We start from the raw sequence: 24,238 nt of genomic DNA on the forward strand, positions 1-24,238 counted from the left end.
AGGTGATAAATAAGGTATTCAGTAAAAGCACGCACAATATGCAGTAATCGCAAGTATGCATGAGCACATATGATTGATTCCCTTTAAAACAGCTATACAATACAATGAATGCAACACGGAAAGTAGTAATCGCTTTACAATGAAGACAATTAGTCACTAGAGTGTGATGACGAGTATACACAAAAGGAGAATGTCTAGGGCAAATTGTGCCTTGCTCGAGACTAGTACAGAATGAAACAGCTTAGTGAGATACAAGACACAAAACACAAGGCATGGCACAGGCTTTTTGCATTATTTCAGTGTTACCAAAACATTAGACCTGCTAAGTAGGGTGAATCAACCTTGCGAAATAAAATGACTGCAAAATGTAAGTAGTTCTACGACACAGAAAATATACGACTGGTCACGCCAATGTAATGGCAAGTATATGCATTAGAGAAATTGTGCAAATCGGCAAATTGTGCCTTGCTTGACACTAGTACTCCATGAAGCAGTGAGATACGAGCAACAAGTCACAGGGCATCAAACAGGCTCTTTGCATTATCAAAGTGTAGCCATAAAGCCGCCAACTGGGTCATTCGGATTAGTATGTCCAGTCTTGTGACGACAATAAATATAAAAATCACAATAGTAATGCAACGAATACCAATCACGAAACTGTAACGGCAAGTATATCCTTAAGGAAAATTCTGTATATTTTGAACATGTGCCTTGCCTCACACTAATTGCTAAAACAGCTTGAAACAAGACGGGGAAAGAAAGAACAAACAATGATATGAGGGCCGACTTTTCATTGTTTATTTCTTGATGTTGCCACGTGTAAATACACACATGAACGACCAGCATGAAACTAAAAAAAAAAGCTTCAAGGTGACTGACACACACATGTACGACCCAGCTCTTGATAGTGAGAGCGATTACACGATCACACGTGCAATGTTCATCCCCTCGATAGTCTGCCTAACCAGCTTGTTCTTGTTACAGCTGATAATATAACTGTTCAAAGGCACACATGGTTAGAACAGCTCCGTCACCGAGATTTCGTCCCGCATTGATGGCAGCGCTGGCTGAGGTGGCCCTGGTTACTTTCATTAACATAGTAGTTAATGTGGCCTGCACTGCCGTCAAGGCAGGACTTATTCAAGGCGATAGGGCAGTTCTACGTCATGCGTGCCTTTGTTTGAACAGTCGGATTACCAGCCGTCAGACAAGCGGATTAGGGAGCTTATCGAGGCAATGAGTACTGCATGTGCAAGTAACAGGTGTGAGAACATGGCACCAATCGAACTATTATAAAAGAGGTCATGTTTTTTAGATCGTTGGCAATCAGCAAAGGGCTCAGTTGTATGGATTGTGCTTTTTCAGTTTCATGCCGTTGGTTGTATTTGTAAATGAAAACAGCAAGAAATAAACAGTTGAAAGTGAGTGCTCGTGTCGTGAGCTTTTTCTCCTCGCGTCTTGTTTAGCAGTTTTAGCACCTAAGAACCGCCAACTCGCGCAACAAGCAACTACTCTGCCCGACACTAGTACTGCACAAAGCAGTGAGATACAAGCAACAAGACATAAGGCATGAAAGTTTGTTTGCATTTTCGCAGTGTAACCATAAAACATCGGGTAACTCCACTTAGTACGTCCAACCTTGCGAGTATAATAAATATAACATAAAATATTATAGTACAATAGAAAAATTTTTATTACAATCTCTACAAGAAGACACTAAACTGTAATGACAAGTTTATGCATAAGGAAGGTGTCTTGGGCAAACAGTGCCTTGCTTGAGACTATACGGCGTTAAACAGCGAGATACAAGCAAGACATAACACATGCCACAAGCTGTTGCATTATTTCAGTGTAACCATAAAACATTGATTCACTCTAGTACGTTGAATCTTAAGACTAGGAGAAATACAAATATTAAAATACTATTACAATGCCATTGCACAAAGAAGTAATACATTGAATACCACTAATCACGAAACCGTAACGCAAAGTATACGCATAAAGAAAATTGTGCTGCTTAGCAAATTGTGCCTTGCGTCACAGAAGTACTGCATGAAGCTCTAAGGTACTAGCAACAAGACATAAGGCATGAAACAGGATATGTACGTTGTCACACTGTAACCATAAAACATTGATTTAGAAAGTGTAGAAATTTCAGAACACTTAGAAGTCGAAGTATTGCAGCATTGTGATGAGGGAAGCTACTTTTGGAGAGAGGCAATGCTGCAGTCTCGTTGTGCGGTCTAACTTTGTTGCCCTGCCAGAATTCACGCCTGCAGTGGTTCTGAAGCAAGGATAGAATGTCGCTACATTTGGCACAATGAAAACATTTGTATTTTCTTCAAATCAATAACAAGATTGCTGTCCCCCAACAACTCCAAAATATGATTACTTTTAAGCCTGCATTTCAGTAATATTTAGTATTCAATACAAAGCCAGGTACTTCAAGGTGGCTTTCAAGCTTCATGCATTTGAAAGGACCATCACTACTGATAATATTGTTCAAGTGCATAGCTGGCTCACACCTTGTGTGGACAGTTCTTAATAGGAAAACATTGTTTGTCATTACTGGCAAGAGTAAGCTTAATCTCACCAAAAACAAGAGCATAACGACAAGCATGTCACCTTCGTAAAACAGGCCGCGGCCTGTTTATTTTATATTCTCGGCCTTGACTGGCCGAGAATATATTACCTTCTTCAATGATCATATCGCATGCTTTGTTTTGTATTTCTTGTGTGCAAAGCTCACCTGAGAATGGAAAAGTATTGGCTGAGCCATGAATACATTCTCCCGTGTTTTTATTTACCTCGTAAAGCTGATCACGTTCACAAAGTGCGCACGTCAAGGTCGTGAAATTCTGGCAATTTCTTGCGAACTTACGGAAATAGCTGTGGTTGCGTTCAGACCTTATTGTCCGCATTTTTATGACTGCCCCAAATTGCGCAGTCCGAAAAGTGTAATGAAGCAGCTAATGATGCTTAGGCTTCATGACAACATCGTGGAAGAAATTTTCTTTGCCTGACATGGTCGTTCTCTATAATGTCTTGCAGCCTCATAACCATAGGGAATGTGATGGTATCTGCAGTAATAGGCTGGACAATTTCAGAAATCAAAATAACTTGTTCCCAAATTTTATTTCCAGTGCACCGAATGGAACCAAGTAGCAACATTAGAAGAAAGCTGAACATGTTCAAGTTCTGAACCACATGGCCCCCTAGTGCTTTCTTGAAGTGAACTTCACACGGTCGCTCCGCCAAATCACCATCTTTATTATGAAAACAAGTTATATGCTGATTTGGGCCTTGTGGAGAGATTCCCTTGAGAACCGTTACAAAATGTTTAAAGTATAAAGAAAGGTGAAATGAAACTACGCCCTCAAAGAAATACAGTGCCAAACAAGGAGGGAGAGCTAGAGCACACACGTGGAAGTACTTCAGCTGATTGGATAAGGAAGCAACGTCACTCCTTTTTCTATATTTGAACCATTGTCTTCCAAAGCTAACAAGGCACTACTGAAATTGCTCACTTCCATGATTTCTGAAATACCTGACAGTGCATTTGGAGAAAAAAGGTCAGCTATTTTGGCCATATAAAACCTACAGATGTGACCTGCAGAGCTAAAATTTTTCACACAGCCTCCGTTTCCAAGGCTTCCAAGGTTTTCTCCAAGGGTGGCAGTCGAAGTGCCAAACAAATATATTCCTCTTGAAGTTACAAGTTCGCCAGATTCCAACTTTTTGAAACCACTGAGCAAAGGTTTTGGCTTGCCGAAATTATGCAAAATTATTTTCGTTGCAGAGCAATCATAGCTTGTGAGAATGAGCTGGATATGTTTTCATGAGTACAAAATACCAACGAGAAAATAAACAGCAAGAAGTTTGTGTTTCTTTTCTGTAGAACCAATTGGACTCACGACCTCAAATGCACCTTGAAAGAGTATAAGTTTCACTGCTTAAGGATTCCCCTTGTAAAATGGAATACACGAACATGTTTCCATCCGTGAAATTTTTCAAGAAACCAGGGGTCTCAGGCAACATTCTATCGTGCTATGATATCAGATCTTTATTCTCCAGCATGGCTTCAAGTGCGCTTAAAATTGGTATATAGTACATTTTAGGGTTCATGGTCTTTTGTATTGCCCCCAAAATATCTCGACAATTGATACACCCAGGAAACATTTATTGAATAGGAATGGCTCTGTTCTGTCCTGAATACACGATCTGATGCTCGATACAGTGCCAAAACATAATAATTTTGAAATGTTTATTTGATCACTTTATATGCGTTATCACTCTCAACGCCTATCTCCCTCGGCTTTTCTTTCAAATTAGAAGCCAGTGCTGAAGCATTTGCACTCTGTGTGTCTTATAGTGCCTCAAAAATATGTTTAACTGAATATGACTGCACGCACCGCTCAGATAAGAGTTGTTAGCCCAGTCTAGCTGTGGAGGTCTGTTGAACTTCCATATCTTGTGCTGTGCAATAGTACTTCCTGTGTTAACGTGAAAGATGGGAAGAAAAACGTGCCGTCTTATCGTATGCGTTCATATATAATGAGCACGTCACTTATGTACCTTGAACAATGCTAGGTTTCAGGTGGACAATTAGAGCTTTGTAATAGTTACAAACTTGTATGCAGCTGTCCCCACGGCAGACTAAGTCACAAGGCTGCACACTGATGGAAATGCAGCTTACTTGTTCCACACGTCTAACCCGTCTGTGTTCCCGACAGAAGTGACTAGAATGAGCCAACTTTGCAACTTTCTTGTAGCATTCATGAAAGGGGCATTTGGCAAAAAAATTGTTCACATATTTGTGCATAGTGCATAGGGAAATGGGGAAAGTGTAGAGCTGATACAGCCACAAGTACTGCAGGGGTACATCTGAAAAGACTAAAACAGCAATAAACAACATTACTCAAACGAAAGATTATTGGGGAACGACCACACTGTGCGATGTGTAATTTAGAGTAATCGTCCTTAGGTACACATGTATTGATCCCAGATACCTCTCACATATTAGCACATGTTTGTAAACACTAGGCAGCAAAAATGCTACAGCAGCATCATGAAAATGGGTTTAATACAGGTAGCTCTTAAAATCCAGCATGGTATTGATAAAACAATGTCAAATTCATTTCCAAAGAATAATGACCAGCTGAAATTTCGAAGACACAAGTGAAGCAGGTTGTTAATAGCCATTGTATCTTTAGACGGTCTGGTCAGCCTTTTTAGACTTACTTTTCATTTATTCAGATGTGGCTCCCAAATGACATCTTATGGAATACCATCTTTTTATGTATTAGGAAAACGTTCTTCACAAACCGTACGCACTTGATTCAAAGCATGTGTGATCAAAATTCCTCAGTACTGCCACAGTGCATTTCTCAGCGCACACAGGCGACCAGTATCCTACTGACTGCTTTGTACAAAGGATGCTCAAGAATGCTTTTCCAAGCTTAGTTGCGTTCCTGTACATTCAAGTTCAAAAATAATTTGCAGTGACATATTTGAAGGCAAGATTTCTTAATATTTTAGCGACGCTCTAGACTGTTTTAACGAGAACTAGTAAGGAAGTTTAGATCACCTACAGTGATGCTGAATGAACCCAGACAAATTTCGGAAGACATAGCGCTGCTGTTACAATTTCCCAAAACTTCATTAGCATATGCCCTGCCCAACTCCCTATACATTCGCAGTAAATGTGAATATGACAACGTGTTATACCCATGCAACAGGAGTAAGTGCAAACGGCATACGAGTCGAACTACATTCGGTCTCGACAGACTCCCGCGATGCTTCCCGACAGCTTCAAAAAGCATTCAAAAGCTTTAGCGTTCACTTCCTGTATTGTAAAGGTACTACTTCTGCCATCAAATTTAACTTTTGTTCACTTGCTCGTTTTCAGCGTCAACGATCGCGCACGTTGGCGGTCAGTGCGCTGTCGGCAGCCGTCACTGACGCACGAATCAGTACTAGCTAAACCGACAGCGACACCAGCATGACCAAAGACGCATGTCATCGTAGTGTGACACGTTTGTCAAGCCAACCAAGCCGGACCTATCTACAGCAGAGGGGCGGCGCGGCAAAACCCACTCCAATGAGGCAATGGCTCGCACAGCTGTGCTTGTCTTATGCCTTATCCGTATTAGAAACAAGCAAAACGAGCGGCTACATTTGATACGTGCACACTTCAAAAGTCACAAGCAATAAAGGCTTGCCAAAATATTTCATTTTAATCCACGAAGGTCCCCTTCCGCGAGTTGTGAGGTCGCAGTGTTCGTCAGCGCGACTCCTACGCAGTGTCAACAACTTGGCTATCAACGCTGGTGGCCGATCGCATCGGCGCTTCCTCAAGAGTTGTCGCACTGCATAAACAAACAAAGGTACAAACAGCGCCAAATGTAACATATCACCTAATGGAAACAGGGCGCAGCTTGCGCTTTATGTCATGCAAATGAGCAGCAGCTGTCTGTACACGGCTATGTATACAACATAGCACTAGAGCACCATCGTCATCGGCTCATTCCTGCGGAAAGTCCGCGCCACGCAGTAAATGCAGAATAGTTGACTCTTATATTGAAGCTAACTACTTACGAGCACGTGATCTGTTTGCTAGAGAAACAGCAGAAGAACGCAAGCAGTAGATATCGAAGACAAAGCCGCAGAGCTGAAGCAGACACGCGTCGCGGCTGAGGGGGGCAGGGCGAAGCGATCGCTTTGGTCGGTGGGGACTGCGCTCGTATTTCAAAGCAGCTTCAAACTCAAATGTCGACTGAATGGCATTGCAAAATTTATTGTGGCAGCGCAAATTCGGCAGTAGAGTTAAATGGCATTTGGTTCGTCGGCATTTCAAATTACCGCGTAGCAAGGGTATGATTAGTTCTTTTTCTGAAGCGAACGCAATAAACAGGCGATGCCTTCGACTCTTCAGAATGCGGGTACCCGTTCAACGCTAATAATGCACAAGCATTCTTAGGCGAGCACCCCAGCCCACTCGCGCGAAAAGGCGAATACGTTGCATCTGCAGAATAATGCGTAATTTGTAGACATTTATTCATTATTATAGGGCAAATGTAGATGACTGCTAATTTTACAAGCAGTAAGGAAAATTTAAACAAAAGAAATATAAAGAGAATACCAATAGAGATAATACATTAGGCTCCTATAAAATACATGGGGCAGCTTATAGTAAGGGCGGCTTAAATGAAATTTGGGGGTGGGCCAACTTATATTTGGGGCTGGGCCTACTAAATCTTTGAGTGGGCGAACTTAAACCTGGAAGTGGGCCAACTTGAAATTTTCGGCTGTTCCAACCTAAATTTAGGGGTGGGCCAACTTGAAATTGCGGGTGGGTCACCTTGAAATATGGGGGTAGGCCAACTGAAATTTCGGTGCCAAGTCAACTTTAAGATAGGGCTTTGGCCGAGGTAAACTTGGGGGCGGAACAACTAAATTTAGAGCTATTCTTACGGATAATCTGACCACTTCAGTGGAATCACTCTATTTTTTTCAGACTTAAAATTAAAACGCGCAATCTTAAATCTCGCGAAATCAACATAGTGTACAATTTTACTTGTGTCTGCGTGAATAAAAAATAAATAACAAAAATAACAAACCGTTGTGAGCTCTACTTGGAGGAGAAACGCGTTTTAAAAAAGCACGCTTTTTCACGTACTCCCCAGCCAACCTAACCCAACCAAGCCTAAAAATTTTCCGCGTTTGTTCACTCGGATGTTGTGGTGCGGACACCTGCTAACCAAACGAAATTGCTGCACCTTTCATTTTCCCGTAAAATATGGTGCACTTCCGTGTTTCTAACTTGCATTCTCCCTCCTCAGGGGCATGTGTATTCAATATCAGAAACAGTGAAGCACAAAGAACGAATCAGTGGTGAAGCGGCTTTCGTGCGCACACTAGTTCGAACGAATAGCATTTGCACGTAACGCAAACGCAGCCATGTCTTTGGCTGTTTGCAAGCGCATTACGACGCTCCAAAATAGTTGGAAGGACTCCTTGGGGTCAGGTCTCCACCGGAAGCCAAAGCGACCCACACAGTCATGGTTTTGCAACGTCCCTCAGCGATCCATTTTCACGGCCCTTTCGATAGCGGTACAAGCCGGAAACAAAAATTGGAAAAAGCCGCATGAAGTTTATTATTCTATGCCGTTAAGAATGTGCACCACTCACCTCCTGCGTGACTACCGTCACCGGGGAAAATGACAGTCGCAACACGCTGGTACTGCCGCTGGTCCCGTTCATTCCGTCAATGCATGAATGGAGGAGCGCAGAAAAAGTAGGGACTGCGGAATGTATACTGTTTCTCCTTCTGCACCATAACTTTTTGGCGCTTAAAATATGTGAACTGGCTGATAAAGAGTGGCAAATGTTTTTCAAATCCATTTTTTGTTGTAACAGAGATGCCCACGTGACCAACCATTCGGTGACTTGGAGAGTAGCGGCTCCAAAAAGAAAAACATTTTTTTTGTGTGTGTGTGTGAACCTATTTCTGTTGAGGGCGTCAAACGTATACTTTTTGCATGAGAACAGAAAATTTCTGTAAAAGTACCTGTTATTTGACATACATTTCTGACAGTGTATGATACAGAACATTTATAGCAAGCCTCAAAACGACATCTTCTAGAACTGCAAATTTAAGTGCCACTGAACTTAATGCGTCACAACAGTATGTCTCAAGCCAGCTGCGGGGACCTTTTAGAAGTTCGGATGTGACAAAAATGTAAGTTTTGTAAAGAGCATAACACGCTCGCGTTGTGCTACGGGAGACAATAGCATTATTCATCAAAAATAAGTCTTAGCAATCATATCATCATTAGGAAATTTTCCTCTAAGCAAGCATATTAACGTGGAAATACAATATAAGTGCCTCATTTTTAACTAGGGTGTGTGAATTAATACAGTATGAGTACATCAATAGTTGCTGGTAGATACCTTGTTGCAGCACAGACAACACCCGCAAGAAAAAGACCTACGCATCCGGGAACTTGCACTAGATGTGTTTTGATGTAGTACGGCACAATCTGCAAACAGGTTTCAATTTAGGGAAGGCAATGAGTACCATGTTTAACTTATTTCTTGAAATAACATCAATGTTTCGGCACGCTTAATATTGTCTTTTGCTGATCCTGCCAATATCAAGGTGCTGCTTCGGGAGAATAAGAATGGCAACATCACTGCCTAATATGTTTCACTTTATTTGCTTATTAGGTATAATGTATGCAAACACATAGCAGGCATTTAAATTCAGAACAAGTTTTCCTGTTCACCTTCACGTGTAAACGAACTACTGAGTGTCAGTCATCGCAGGAACCATTTCTAGTATAACAGGCAAAATTCGGATGGGCACAGACATAAAGAACGTGCTTGCGTTGAGGTTTAGGTGCACGATGACTAATCACAGGTAGATAAACTTTATCTAGAGTCCGCTACTGGAACTATCTCTGCGCAAGTGTTGCTTTAGGGTGATAAACATAACGGATCAATAGCACCCGAAAGTTACCTGGAGATGTCTGGGAGAGCCAGACATTCATCGTGCACTGATTCCACATTGTGTTGTTCATATAGGAGGTTGTGGCCAAGTACTGCACCAGGGTGGCCAATCCTGCTCTGGTGAGGGAGTGCGTTACCGGTTCTGGTCACCAGGATCAGGCCACACTCCAGGCCTGTTTATGCAATTTTATCAACACGCGAATTCTTTTTTTTAATCCGGTGGAAAATTGCCGGCACCGGGATTCGAACCACGGACCTCTTGCACGTGAGGCGGGTGTTCTACCTCTACGCCACCGGACAGGCCGCCATTGGAATATGAACCTGGCAACGTTTAACGCTAGAACGTTATCTAGTGAGGCGAGTCTACCAGTGCTATTGGAGGAATTAGAGGGCAGTAAATGGGATATAATAGGGCTCAGTGAAGTTAGGAGGCCAAAAGAAGCATATACAGTGCTAAAAAGTGGGCACGTCTTGTGCTACCGGAGCTTAGCAGAGAGAAGGGAACTAGGTGTCGGATTCCTGATTAATAAGAGTATAGCTGGTAACTTACAGGAATTCTATAGCATCAACGAGAGGGTGGCAGGTCTTGTTGTGAAACTTAATAAGAGGTACAAAATGAAGATTGTACAGGTCTACGCCCCTACATCCAGTCATGATGACCATGAAGTCGAAAGCTTCTATGAAGACGTGGAATCGGCGATGGGTAGAGTGAAAACTAAATACACTATACTAATGGGTGACTTTAATGCCAAGGTAGGCAAAAAGCAGGCTGGAGACAAGGCAGTGGGGGAATATGGCATAGGCACTAGGAATATCAGGGGGGAGTTATTAGTAGAGTTTGCGGAACAGAATAATATGAGGATAATGAATACCTTCTTCCGCAAGCGGGATAGCCGAAAGTGGACCTGGAGGGGCCCGAACGGCGAGACTAGAAATGAAATAGACTTCATACTCTGCGCTAACCCTGGCATCATACAAGATGTAGACGTGCTCGGCAAGGTGCGCTGCAGTGACCACAGGATGGTAAGAACTCGAATTAGCCTAGACCTGAGAAGGGAACGGAAGAAACTAGTACATAAGAAGCCGATCAATGAGTTAGCGGTAAGAGGGAAAATAGAGGAATTCCAGATCAAGCTTCAGAACAGGTATTCGGCTTTAACTCAGGAAGAGGACCTTAGTGTTGAAGCAATGAACGACAATCTTGTGGACATCATTAAGGGGTGTGCAATGGAAGTCGGTGGTAACTCCGTTAGGCAGGATACCAGTAAACTATCGCAGGAGACGAAAGATCTCATCAATAAACGCCAATGTATGAAAGCCTCTAACCCTACAGCTAGAATAGAACTGGCAGAACTTTTGAAGTTAATCAACAAGCGTAAGACAGCTGACATAAGGAAGTATAATATGGATAGAATTGAACATGCTCTCAGGAACGGAGGAAGCCTGAAAACAGTGAAGAAGAAACTAGGAATTGGCAAGAATCAGATGTATGCGTTAAGAGACAAAGCCGGCAATATCATTACTAATATGGATGAGATAGTACAAGTGGCTGAGGAGTTCTATAGAGATTTATACAGTACCAGTGCCACACACGACAATAATGAAAGAGAAAATAGTCTAGAGGAATTCGAAATCCCACAGGTAACGCCGGAAGAAGTAAAGAAAGCCTTGGGAGATATGCAAAGGGGGAAGGCAGCTGGGGAGGATCAGGTGACAGCAGATTTACTGAAGGATGGTGGGCAGATTGTTCTAGAGAAACTGGCCACCCTGTATACGCAACGCCTCATAACGTCGAGCGTACCGGAATCTTGGAAAAACGCTAACATAATCCTAATCCATAAGAAAGGGGACGCCAAAGACTTGAAAAATTATAGACCGATCAGCTTACTGTCCGTTGCCTACAAACTATTTACTAAGGTAATCGCAAATAGAATCAGGAACACCTTAGACTTCTGTCAAGCAAAGGGCCAGGCAGGATTCCGTAAAGGCTACTCAACAATAGATCATATTCACACTATCAATCAGGTGATAGAGAAATGTGCGGAATACAACCAACCCTTATATATAGCTTTCATTGATTACGAGAACGCATTTGATTCTGTCGAAACCTCAGCAGTCATGGAGGCATTACGGAATCAGGGTGTAGACGAGCCATATGTAAAAATACTGAAAAATATCTATAGCGGCTCCACAGCCACCGTAGTCCTCCATAAAGAAAGCAACAAAATCCCAATAAAGAAAGGCGTCAGGCAGGGAGATACGATCTCTCCAATGCTATTCACAGCGTGTTTACAGGAGGTATTCAGAGACCTGGATTGCGAAGAAATGGGGATAAAAGTTAATGGAGAATACCTTAGTAACTTGCGATTCGCTGACGATATTGCCTTGCTTAGTAACTCAGGGGACCAACTGCAATGCATGCTCACTGACCTGGAGAGGCAAAGCAGAAGAGTGGGTCTAAAAATTAATCTGCAGAAAACTAAAGTAATGTTTAACAGTCTCGGAAGAGAACAGCAGTTTACAATAGGCAGCGAGGCACTGGAAGTCGTAAGGGAATACATCTACTTAGGGCAGGTAGTGACTGCGGATCCGGATCATGAGACAGAAATAATCAGAAGAATAAGAATGGGCTGGGGTGCGTTTGGCAGGCATTCTCAGATCATGAACAGCAAGTTGCCATTATCCCTCAAGAGAAAAGTGTATAATAGCTGTGTCTTACCAGTACTCACCTACGGGGCAGAAACCTGGAGGCTTACGAAAAGGGTTCTACCCAAATTGAGGACGACGCAACGAGCTATGGAAAGAAGAATGATAGGTGTAACGTTAAGGGATAAGAAAAGAGCAGATTGGGTGAGGGAACAAACGCGAGTTAATGACATCTTAGTTGAAATCAACAAAAAGAAATGGGCATGGGCAGGACATGTAATGAGGAGCGAAGATAACCGATGGTCATTAAGGGTTACGGACTGGATTCCAAGGGAAGGGAAGCGTAGCAGGGGACGGCAGAAAGTTAGGTGGGCGGATGAGATTAAGAAATTTGCAGGGACGGCATGGCCACAATTAGTACATGACCGGGGTTGTTGGAGAAATATGGGAGAGGCCTTTGCCCTGCAGTGGGCGTAACCAGGCTGATGATGATGATGATGATGAATTCCACATCAACTGCAGCTATGACCGTTGGTCTTGTCAATGCTCCTCTAGAGCTGTTCTTTCGATCTAGGAAGCATCAGAACCACAGGATGACCTACATGTATATACCCTCATATTATTTTTTACCACTGTTATGTAGGAGAAAACCGTTTTCCATAGTGAAAGCAGCTACCCTGACATCGCTCCGCCTCGATCAATATATGTGCCCATGATGCTCTGTGACTTTTTTAGTAACAAAACGTGAGCAATCATCCGGGCAGCATTTTTTAACCATGTCCCTCCTAAAACTCTTCTTCAAAGCCAGGCATACTCCAGGTAGCAATGTGCGTGAGCTAGTTGACTGACGCGCTGTTTGGGTGGTACAACATAGAACTTCGCTTCAATGCTTCCTCGCTATTGGTGGCTAAAAACTGCCCGAAATATTAACTGTGGCTTAAAAAGTGGTGGTGTTGAGTTTTATTAGATAATTTTGTTTTCTATAGCCCCGTTCAAATGTCGGGATATTTTATTGTCCGCTTGGAAAAAAAAATCGCCTAGTCTGCAGACACATTGTTTATAAATTGTTATAGATTGTATAAAGATCGCTTGTTTAGAGCACCAGCTACCAGACTTCGATGCTTCTCCAGAATTGAAGAACATAGGGATTAATAATATTTCAGAAGCATTTTGACACCACCGCTATCATTAAAGCGTGTTTTTAAGCTTCAGCGCCGTGCAGTGCTCTTCCTCCTACAGTTCAGTCGTCTACCAAGCTGACCGCACCGATGCGAATGTGCCGATAAAATCACGATTTGCCTTCGAATAACTAAGGGAAACCTAATTCAAAAAGGGATAGTATTTCGATATCTGCACACTGGAAACCATTCATTTCGTGAAATCTCCACTCGCATGTGTAAAATGGCTGTGAAGCTAACTAACGTTCACTGACATTTCCTAAACACAGGCACAATAATTTTATAGCATTTTTTCGAGCAATGAAATCTCAATTGTCATTTTCATAAGTGTATGCCGGAGGACAAAATCGTCTTTACATATCGAACCTACAGGCATCTAGAAGCCCCAAGACGTGGATGAACATTGACACACAGTTAGTTCGGACAACCCTGGAGATGACCAACTAGCCTAGCCGCGTATTGTGCAATACACAATAATTGTTTTAAAGACTGCGAAAAATACTCACTTCATCAACACGATCGACAGCACCCGATAACAGTGGATCGCAACCCCGAAACCATAGGGTCAGTGCCAGGCCCATTGAGAAGAGTGTGATATAAGTGGAAAAGAAAAGCACAGAACTGACAATCGCGGTCCTGCAAAGGATGAATAAAAAGTGCATTAGAGCTTTGTCTTCTATTCGAATGACTTGAAACACCGAATGTATAATGCAATATATTCCACAGCTCGCAGCTACAGGTTTCCTATTCAAGGGTATTGAACTCCATTCCTATATTCTCAGGGCTATAATAATTGAACAACCACCATTTCACTCGATTCTAATGAAGAAGGTAGTAAAAATATTTCACATTAGTTTTTTGATGACATGCTGTTTCTGTCTCTAACTGTTTCGATTTATTTGCTTTTTTTTTAATCTTCCCTCAGTCTACTACGTGGGAGAATATGCACGGCCACTTTGGCGAACAGATTGAGCAGCCTGTTTACGTGAAGATTGGTCTCTTGCCATTTTTCGAAGAATACGAACTTCCTGTTTCATCTTCGGGCATTCCTTCGAAGTCGCTTCGTGAGAGCCAGTACAGTTGGGACATTTAAATGAGGACGCCTCACAGTCGGTGGTGTCATGCTCTCCGCCGCAACGCGAGCAGGTGTCTGCTTCTACAAACAGCGCTCACGTGTCCTATCTTGTGACATTTCCGGCACTGAATAGGCCGCTGAACGAATGGTCGTTATCGGTGTATAACGCAGCCCACTTTGACAGACGCTGGTAATGTCTAAGAAGCAAACGTGAACTTGATACATCGGGAGCGTCCCAAGCAGTGAATCTCAAGAATGCGCACCGATGACCTCAGAAGACTCTTGAGGTCCGCATGCTTGATTTCAAGCTCCACGTCGGAAATCATTCCAGTTGTTGTCTCCTTCCCGTAAGTAATAAAGGAGCGGACGGGGATTGCGCTTAACTGTGGAATGGTCTTTACCTTCTCAAGTATTGCAGAATTTTTCACATCTATTATCAGGATGTTCTTGCGAGCGTTGATCCTGATCTCGTTAATTTGTCCAGGGGCCACACTTTCAAAATATTCGGTTAGAAACTGCCTGCTGAGGTAATTCATGCTGTGTGACGTCGAGAGCGGCACGGAAGAAACCATGAAGGATTCTTGCTCACTCTGATGCGATGAAGACGCCTCAGTCGACATACGGCGCATATTCTTCGTACGGCGGCACATGACTACGGTGTACTCGCTGTCAGAGTCCATGGCTTCTGGCGTTGAGCTCTCCCAGGAATCAAGGTGGTCCGAGCTTCCAAAGGCACGTCGTCCAAAAATGATCGATGAAGTAGACGACTGACCTTGTTCAGGAGGTCGTGGTAACATCTTTTTGCTCATTCTCGATGAAATGACTCTCCCGAAAATGGCAAGAACGAAAAAAAAATGCATAACACCTGGACCACCTGGAGTTCTTTACCGTGCACTTAAATCAAAGTACACGGGTGTTTTCACATTTCGCCCCCATCGAAATGCGGTCGCCGTGGACGGGAACCAATAATCAAAATAACTCTGTTTGACCGTAAGCATTTTCAGACTTTGTTTACATTATTATTTAATTGACATCCTCGTTACACTATGTGAATGGGCAAAATACTTTGGCACAACCCAGAATACAGTAACCAAGCTTAACAGTGCTTCTTCGTGAATCTTGAGATAATGTCTTTTGTCAATTTTAGTTGACCTATTTCTGATCGCTTCCAAGTTAACTTAATTAAACGCACCGGAAGCACCCTGTAGAGTATTCAACTAGTCAAAATGACACCATGCTTCGGAGCCCTTTACTCACGTATATTGTTCGATGCGACAGCGTCAAATGGTTAGTTGAGCGCAAATGTCAGCGGCGTCTGAGCAGCGAAGCTTTCCATCGGCTGTGTCGCCGCCTCACGAGTGCTCGAGGCAAGCTCGTAGCGCTAACTCGCGCTTGCTGGCGCATTGTAGACAATAAGATAATGATGAAAATCTTAGCAAAGAGGTTGCAGATTGTCATTGCGAAGCTTGTGGGGCCGCATCAAACGTGTGGCATTAAAGGCCGAACTATCTTCTCAAATATACACGTAGGACGCCGTATCCTCGAATGTTGCGATGCCGTGGGTGCACGAGTGGCAATGCTCCAAATTGATCTCGAGAAAGCGTCTGACCGGGTGCCTCATGACATTCTTTTGTGCATTCTAGATTACGTGAATTTGGGTAGAATAATTAGAGAGTGGGTTGCCATTGCGTACCGGGACTGCTCGACGCGGCTTATTGTCAACAAGGTGGTGGGAGCGCGAATCCAAGTTAAGCGTTCGGTGCGTCAGGGCTGCCCTCTCTCGCCGCTGTTGTTTTGCTTGTACATTGAGTCTTTTTGTTTGAGCGTCATGGAGAATGACTGTGTCCGCGGGTTTAAACTGCACGAGGTTGAAGTCCAGCTGTTGGCTTATGCAGACGATATTTCTGTGCTTTGCACTGATTCGGACAGTAGAACGCAGGCTGTCAAATGCGTTAAATGTTTTTGTGCTGTAAGCGGCAGCGCGGTAAACTGGGGTAAGTGCCTGGGATTCTGGCACGGCAATTGGCGTGGGGCCCCAGACACTTTTGCCAACATGAGTTTCGTTACGACTCCGCTGAATACTTCGGTGTTCCCCTTCAGTGCTGCAAAGACAGTGAGTCGTACTGGAGGAGTGAAGTGGATAACCTTCAGGACAGGGTAAACAAATGGAATGGCTGGAATTGGTCAATATTTTCCAGAGCCACAATTTGCAACATATTTTTAGTGAGTAAACGTTGGTACATCCTCCAAGGCTTGCATTGCTCAAGGGTAAACATCCAAACAATTCACCGGGTGTTCGCAGTGTTTGTGTGGGCATCGTCTTGGAAGAGATCAAGTCGCACCAATTTGTTTCTTCGAGTTCGAAATGGAGGACTTGGATTGTCACATTTGTTTTTGAGACAGGTAGTCAATCGCTTTTTGTTCTTCAGGGACGCAAAAAACCCGTTTCTATACACTGTCTGCCAACTTCGCCTGGGCAAACACTTGCCCGAAATGGTTGTCTCAGCGGGCAGTTTGCCAAGTGGTGCTTATGGTTTTCTACGTGAAGTTGTGCTTTCATGCAGGTTTTTGTCAGCGCGTTTTTCACTTCAATATTTGAGTGACGTCAACCGGAAAAAAACTGTACAAGGACCTGTGTGATGTTGTTCTTCCCGTGCCTTTATATCAGTCTCTCTACAGCGCTAGCCATGGGCACAATGTTCTGAAGCGCGTTAAGGCGATGCTAGTACCGTCAGGCGCTAAGACGTTCTTTTTTAAATTGCCCTCCGGAACGCTGACTGTCAAACCGTGGCTGGATGAAAGAGGTTTCTTTGTTCCTTGGGGCACTCATTGTACAATTTGCAGGCAGGAGGAGACAATTGAACATCTTTTTCTGCATTGTTGGGATGCCGTTGTCCTCTGGGATGTGCTCCAGCGCACAATCAAAAAAGATTTCCCCCTAGATGCGTATGGGATTCGCTACTTGCCAATAGAAAGTGATGATGGTACCCCATTCGATGTGACCATGCTTATGGCCGTGCATAGCATTTGGAAATGTAGAATGGCGGTAAGGCACACCGATCTCGATGCAAGAGCGGCTCGCCATTATTTCAAATAAAGCATAAGGAACTTTGTAGAGGAACCAAAGTCGCTGGAGTGCATCCCAGAGTGGTTTCCACGTGTGGAATTATTATTGGCGATAAGGGAATTTTAGCACAAGCGCAGCCGCACAAGTTCTGCGGTCGTTTTTAACGTATTGTGAGTGTGCCTTTTGATTATTTGTGACTGTGTATTTTTTATCCGGGCCAATGACCGGAAATAAAGAAAAAATTACCGACGATTACGTTACTTCCTAATGCGAAATTTGAGCGCAGCAAATGCGAGCCTTTGTTTGCGTTTGGCCTCGGCCTCGGCCGCGCGAACGGTAGAGTCTTCTCTGCGACGGCGATGAGCTTCTGCTTCAGCCTCGCTTACTGCTGGTTGCTCTCGACGGCGGCGATGAGCCTCCGCTTCGGCGGTGCGAACGGCAGGGTCTTCTCGGCGGCGGCGATGAGCTTCTGCTTCAGCCTCGCTTACTGCTGGTTGCTCTCGACGGCGGCGATGAGCCTCCGCTTCGGCGGCGCGAACTGCAGGGTCTTCTCGGCGGCGGCGATGAGCTTCTGCTTCAGCCTCGCTTACTGCTGGTTGCTCTCGACGGCGGCGATGAGCCTCCGCTTCGGCGGCGCGAACTGCAGGGTCTTCTCGGCGGCGGCGATGAGCTTCTGCTTCAGCCTCGCTTACTGCTGGTTGCTCTCGACGGCGGCGATGAGCCTCCGTTTCGGCGGCGCGAACGGCAGGGTCTTCTCGGCGGCGGCGCTTAGCCTCTGCTTCGGCGACGCGTACTCCTGGATCATCTCGACGGCGGCGACGGTAAGCTTCTGCTTCGGCGGCACGCACCTCTGGATTCTGACGGCGACGGCGCTGGGCCTCTCCTCTGGCAGCTCGTTTAGCAGCAGCAGCAGCAGCAGCAGCAGACGGAGGACTTCCATCGGTCGTCTCGCTCATGGCTCAGAAAGAACTGGCAGATAATTTCGCAGTGGCGAATGGCAGCGGCAATTTCGGTTCGGGCGGTGCACATATACAGATCCGCCGCCACCGATCTGGCTCTCTGATTGCCACCGCACAGGGCGAACGGCAGCGGCAATTTCGGCTCGGGCGGTGCACATATACAGATCCGCCGCCACGGATCTGGCTCTCTGATTGCCACCGCACAGGGGTTGCATTGGAGGAGGAGCGAAGAAAGGAATTAAGTTCGAGCCGACGCTTTGACAACCGGAGACTCGCAGGAAGAGGGGGAGGGGGGCGGCGTGTACACCCAGCGGCAAACGATGGGGGCAGAAGCGCGCGCAGCAAGCGGACAACACGACAAAGGGAGGAGGGAAGAGATAGCAGCGACTGACTGATGCCGCTGACGCCGATAGTGAGTCAACCCCAGCTGCGGAGTTGGTTTCAGGGACAACGCCGCCGATGCCGACACAAACAATATGATACCCTCGCTTCCGCAGCGCTAAGAACCAGGTCTAGCCGTGGGAAGGTGGTCACGTATTCGTCGACGTGCCGGGGCCTACGTGAAATAACCGGCGCGTGGCAACTGAAGAGCACCCTATCCGCCACACAAGAACAGGGGGGGGGGGACCCTTTCCTCCTCTTTCTGCATGGCGGCGACGGTGTTCTATGCAGTCACGTTATCTTGACTCTCTAGCGGCGTCAGCGGCATCCAGCGGTATCAGTCGGTCGCTGCTAGCGCTGGGGGGATGAAAGGGGGGCGGAGCTGGTTACGAGGCCGACGACAACGCCGACGCGAAACCTAGGAACGGACGCCACAGAGCTGCGCTCTAAAAAAAAGCATTGTTGGCTCGCGTTTTGCTGGCTCGGGCCTCGATGTAGCAGAGCGGGCGAAAGGGAACAGCTGCTGCCATGCTATCGCGCAAGGGAGAGCGCATCGTCACGACGCCCACGTCAACTTCGCTCTCGGAAGCATGTGCCATCCCCGCATTCCATTTTTGTTGCTTCTTTATGGAGGACTATGGAGGCTGTAGAGCCGCTATAGATATCATTCGGTATTTTTACATACAGCTCGTCTGCACCCCGATTCCGTAATGCCCCCAAGACTGCTGAGGTTTCGACTGAATCAAAGGCTTTCTCGTAATCAATGAAAGCTATCTATAAGGGTTGCTTATATTCCGCGCATTTTTCTATCGCCTGTTTGATAGTGTGAAAATGGTCGATTCTTGAGCAGCCTTTACGGAATCCTGCCTGCTCCTTTGGTTGACACAAGTCTAACGTGTTCCTCATTCTATTTTCGATTACCTCAGTAAATAGTTTGTCGGCAACTGACAGTAAGCTGATCGGTTTATAATTTTTCAAGTTTTTGGCGTCCCCTTTCTTATGGATTAGGATTATGTTGGCGTTCTTCCAAGATTCCGGTACGCTCGAGGACAGGAGGCATAGCGTATACAGGGTGGTCAGTTTCTATAGAACAATCTGCCCACCAACCTTCAACAAATCTGCTGTTACCTGATCCTCCCCAGCTGCATTCCCCCTTTGCATAGCTCCCAAGGCTTTCTTTACTTCTTCCGGCATTACCTGTGGGATTTCGAATTCCTCTAGACTATTCTTTCTTCCATTCTCGTCGTGGGTGCCACTGGTACTGTATAAATCTCTATAGAACTCCTCAGCCACTTCAACGATCTCGTCCATTTTTTAGACCCACTCTTCTGCTTTGCCTCTCCAGGTCAGTAAGCATGCATTGCAATTGGTCCCCTGAGTTACTAAGCAAAGGCAATATCATCAGCGAATCGCAAATTATTAAGGTATTCTCCACTAACATTTATCCCCAATTCTTCCCAATTCAGGTGTCCGAATAACTCCTGTAAACACACTGTGAATAGCATTGGAGAGATCGTATCTCCCTGCCTAACGCCTTTCTTTATTAGGATTTTGTTGCTTTCTCTATGGAGGACTATGGCGGCTGTAGAGCCGCTATACATATCTTTCAGTATTTTTACATACGGCTCGTCTGAACCCTGATTCCGTAACGCCCTCATGCCTACTGAGGTTTCGACTGAATCAAAGGCTTTCTGGAGTGGCTGCACCGAAATAAACACTCCATATATTTTCATTGCTGGTAAAGTCAAGGCTATAGCTGTAAAGACAAGCACATGTTTGAGTTCATTACCGGGTTTGTCTCTTAACGCATACATATGATACTTGCCTCTTCCTAGTTTCTTCTTCACTGATATTAGGCGTCCTCCGTTCCTGAGAGCATGTTCAATTCTATCCATATTATACTTCCTTATGTCAGCTGTCTTATGCTTGTTGATTAACTTCGAAAGTTCTGCCAGTTCTATTCTAGCTGTAGGGCTAGAGGATTTCATACAATGGCGTTTCTTGATCAGATCTTTCGTCTCCTGCGATAGCTTACTGCTATCCTGTCTAACGGAGTTACCACCGACTTCTATTGCACACTCCTTAATGATGCCCACAAGATTGTCGTTCATTGCTTCAACACTAAGGTCCTCTTCCTGAGTTAAAGCCGAATACCTCTTTTGTAGCTTGATCTGGAATTCCTCTATTTTTCCTCTTACCGCTAACTCATTGATCGGCTTCTTATGTACCAGTTTCTTCCGTTCCCTCCTCAGGTCTAGGCTAATTCGTGTTATCACCATCCTATGGTCACTGCAGTGCACCTTGCTGAGCACGTCCACATATTGTATGATGCCAGGGTTAGCGCAGAGTATGAAGTCTATTTCATTTCTAGTCTCGCCGTTTGGTCTCCTCCACGTCCACTTTCGGCTATCCCGCTTGCGGAAGAAGGTATTCATTATCCGCATATTATTCTGTTTCGCAAACTCTACTAATAACTATCCCCTGCTATGCCTAGTGCCTATGCCATATTCCCCCACTGCCTTGTCTCCAGCCTGCTTCTTGCCTACCTTGGCATTGAAGTTGCCCATCAGTATGCTGTATTTTGTTTCCACTCTACCCATCGCCGATTCCACGTCTTCATAGCAGCTCTCGACTTCCTGGTCATCATGACTGGATGTAGGGGCGTAGACCTGTACAACCTTCATTTTGTGCCTTTTATTAGGTTCACAACAAGTCCTGCCACCCTCTAGTTAATGCTATAGAATTCCTGCATGTTACCAGCTATATTCTTATTAATCAGGAATCCGACTCCTAGTTCTCTTCTCTCCGCTAAGCCCCGATAGCACAAGACGTGCCCGCTTTTTAGCACTGTATATGCTTCTTTTGGCCTCCTAACTTCACTGAGCCCTATTATATCCCATTTACTGCCCTCTAATTCCTCCAAAAGAGCTGCTAGAGTCGCCTCACTAGATAACGTTCTAGCGTTAAACGTTGCCAGGTTCATATTTCTATGGCGGCCTGTCCGCAGCCAGGTATTCTTAGCACCCTCTGCTGCGACGCAGGTCTGACCGCCGCGAAGGCGGTCAGGTCTGACCGCCTTCGCAGCTGCTGGGGACTAAGGGCCGGGGTTTGATTGTTGTGTTCATATAGGAGGTTGTGGCCAAGTACTGCACCAGGGTAGCCAATCCTGCTCTGGTGAGGGAGTGCGTTACCGGTTCTTGTCACCGGGATCAGGCCACACTCCAGGCCTGTTTGTGCAATTTTATCAACACGCGGATTTTTTAAATTTTTTTTTCCGGTGGAAAATTGCGCGCCACCGCGATTCGAACTACGGACCTCTTGCACGCGAGGCGGGCGTTCAACTGGACAGTAATCCTCCCTCATTAACAACTCCTAAAATGTGTTTGGGTGTCCTGAGATTTTTTTCCTCGTGTGTAATCGCTCAAGATTCTACTTTCGAAGCACATGATCCGTGTTAGAGGTACGCGTTCAAAGTGTCATTTTGTCCAGCGCTGCCAATGAGTTATTCGAATGTCGCATTATTTTGCTGTAGAGAACTACTAGCCAAGAGGTCTTTTTAGCTGTTCTGATACAGACAGTAGCACGAATAAATTTTCTTGTGTCACAACTACGCTTCAAGCTTGCTATGCAAATACCGCATTTCCCGGAGTACATGACGTAGTTTTCTTTTTAGATAACTCCTTCTTTGGGTCTTACGCAACGGTGAGACTTCCATATTTCTCAAAACAATGTACGCTGACGCGTCCTATGTGGGCGTCGTATGTAACGATTTCAAGAAACCCGGGGCCAAGCAGCAAGCTTGGCCTCCCTCATATGGGGGTCTCCGTGATTCGAGGTCACGTGTACTACTTCGCTTTTGTAGTTTAGTTTTCTTTTAAACAATTTAAACCCATAAACTGACGCAATGTATAAAAAAATCGTTCGACAATCTTTATGGGCGCGTTGCGGCACCCGATATGCGCCCATTACACAAGTGCAAATTGTTCATCAGCGTTTTCAGTCGCCCACACATGGCGTCGCAGTTATGCCAGCTTCCGGTCGCCAGTTCGGGTTAGTATGCGTGTGTTCAGGTTCAGGCAGGCCCGTTCTGATCGTTCGCGTGCTCGTCCCGACACCGCTACGCCACAGAAGCAGTGGAAGTCACATGCCTGCAACGACTAGTAAAGGTTATTCAGAGGTACAGGGAGGTATGCTTTTGAAATGTAAGATCAATACTACATAAACGCCTATTGCATTCAATTACAGACACACCGGGCACCTAAGCTTACCTTTGGGCGTCTTTGAGTGTTCTGGATGCTAGCAACCTCTGTGCCACCACTTGGTCGAAACACAAGCGACACATTGCTGGAGCGACGGCACCGAAAAACACACTCCACATATTTTCATCGCTGGTAAAGTCCAGGCTGTAGCTGTAAAGACAAGCACATTTTGGAGATCAACGTTTTTATTTCCTAGCAGCAAAGCTTATTGCATCATAATATACACGACTTATAGAACTGCAGTGTTAAATAAAAAGGACGCTATCACACCGTTAATTTCCTATTTTCTGCGTTTCTGCGACCAACCTTCGTAATAGTGACGTTATAGTGCATGTACGCCTAGATTTAGAACTGTGTTAAGCTGCGAGAGAAGTCGCCAGAGGAACTGAATACGCTTATAAAATTTGTTTCACAAGTTTCAGATGACATAGGTATTGCACAGTTATACCTGCAAGCATTGCAAATTTGTTTCATGTAACATGTTTAATTAGATCTGTCCACAGTGACACAACAGTCATTCGCAATCAAGTATAATTCAAAAAGCGATATTTGAACTCCACATAAAAAGGTGTGATTTACAATTATGTACAATTCTTAAGTGAGATATTATAGAAGATGCGTAGATTTCTTCTACACTCACTTTGCGATATATTTACGGATGTCCAGGTCTTCCGCTGGAAGAACCACGGAGCCTGGTGACATGAAATCGATTACAACCTTAGCAATAATGGTTCCTGGGGCGCAAACGATCATCAGTAACTGCACACAGTCCGTCCAAACGACACCTCGAAGTCCGCCCTTAAAAGAAAGAAATCATGCAGTGTTAATATAACATTGATTATCTTGTTCCCTGGTGGCAATATTGTCGGCTACATTGAAAGGTCATGGTGATAAACTCATGGTAATGAAGGCATGATAATTAATTAATCATAACAGTATGTGTATTCTTTATTCAGCAGAGCAAATGCGAGCTAGGAAGCCTTCCGCAGAAAGATAAATTCAAGCGCAGTGAAATAACTAGCTGCCAGAAAAAATTACCACTTTCATCACGCAGCAACACTGCGATATTTGCGTACCATGGCACATATAAGTCGGCTGAAGGTAATAATCATGCCTATCTCTGCTTCAACGAAAGCCAATAATAAGAGCGGCAATGTTAGCGT

At 44.8% G+C, this 24,238-nt stretch overlaps 1 protein-coding gene across 1 annotated transcript; it reads right to left on the reverse strand.

Annotated features, from left to right (window-relative positions):
* Positions 1–6,280: 6,280 nt before the first annotated feature.
* Positions 6,281–23,163, reverse strand: LOC139048458 (putative sodium-dependent multivitamin transporter). Its single transcript, XM_070522848.1, has 4 exons — positions 23,085–23,163; positions 13,841–13,970; positions 8,953–9,041; positions 6,281–6,368 (listed from the first exon to the last, which is right to left on the reverse strand). Exons 1-4 carry the CDS (start codon positions 23,156–23,158, stop codon positions 6,296–6,298), a joined length of 366 nt encoding a protein of 121 aa, XP_070378949.1. The 5' UTR covers positions 23,159–23,163; the 3' UTR covers positions 6,281–6,295.
* Between the last annotated feature and the right edge of the window lie 1,075 nt (positions 23,164–24,238).

Source organism: Dermacentor albipictus, chromosome 8, assembly GCF_038994185.2.
Source record: "Dermacentor albipictus isolate Rhodes 1998 colony chromosome 8, USDA_Dalb.pri_finalv2, whole genome shotgun sequence".
Lineage (NCBI taxonomy): Eukaryota > Metazoa > Arthropoda > Arachnida > Ixodida > Ixodidae > Dermacentor > Dermacentor albipictus.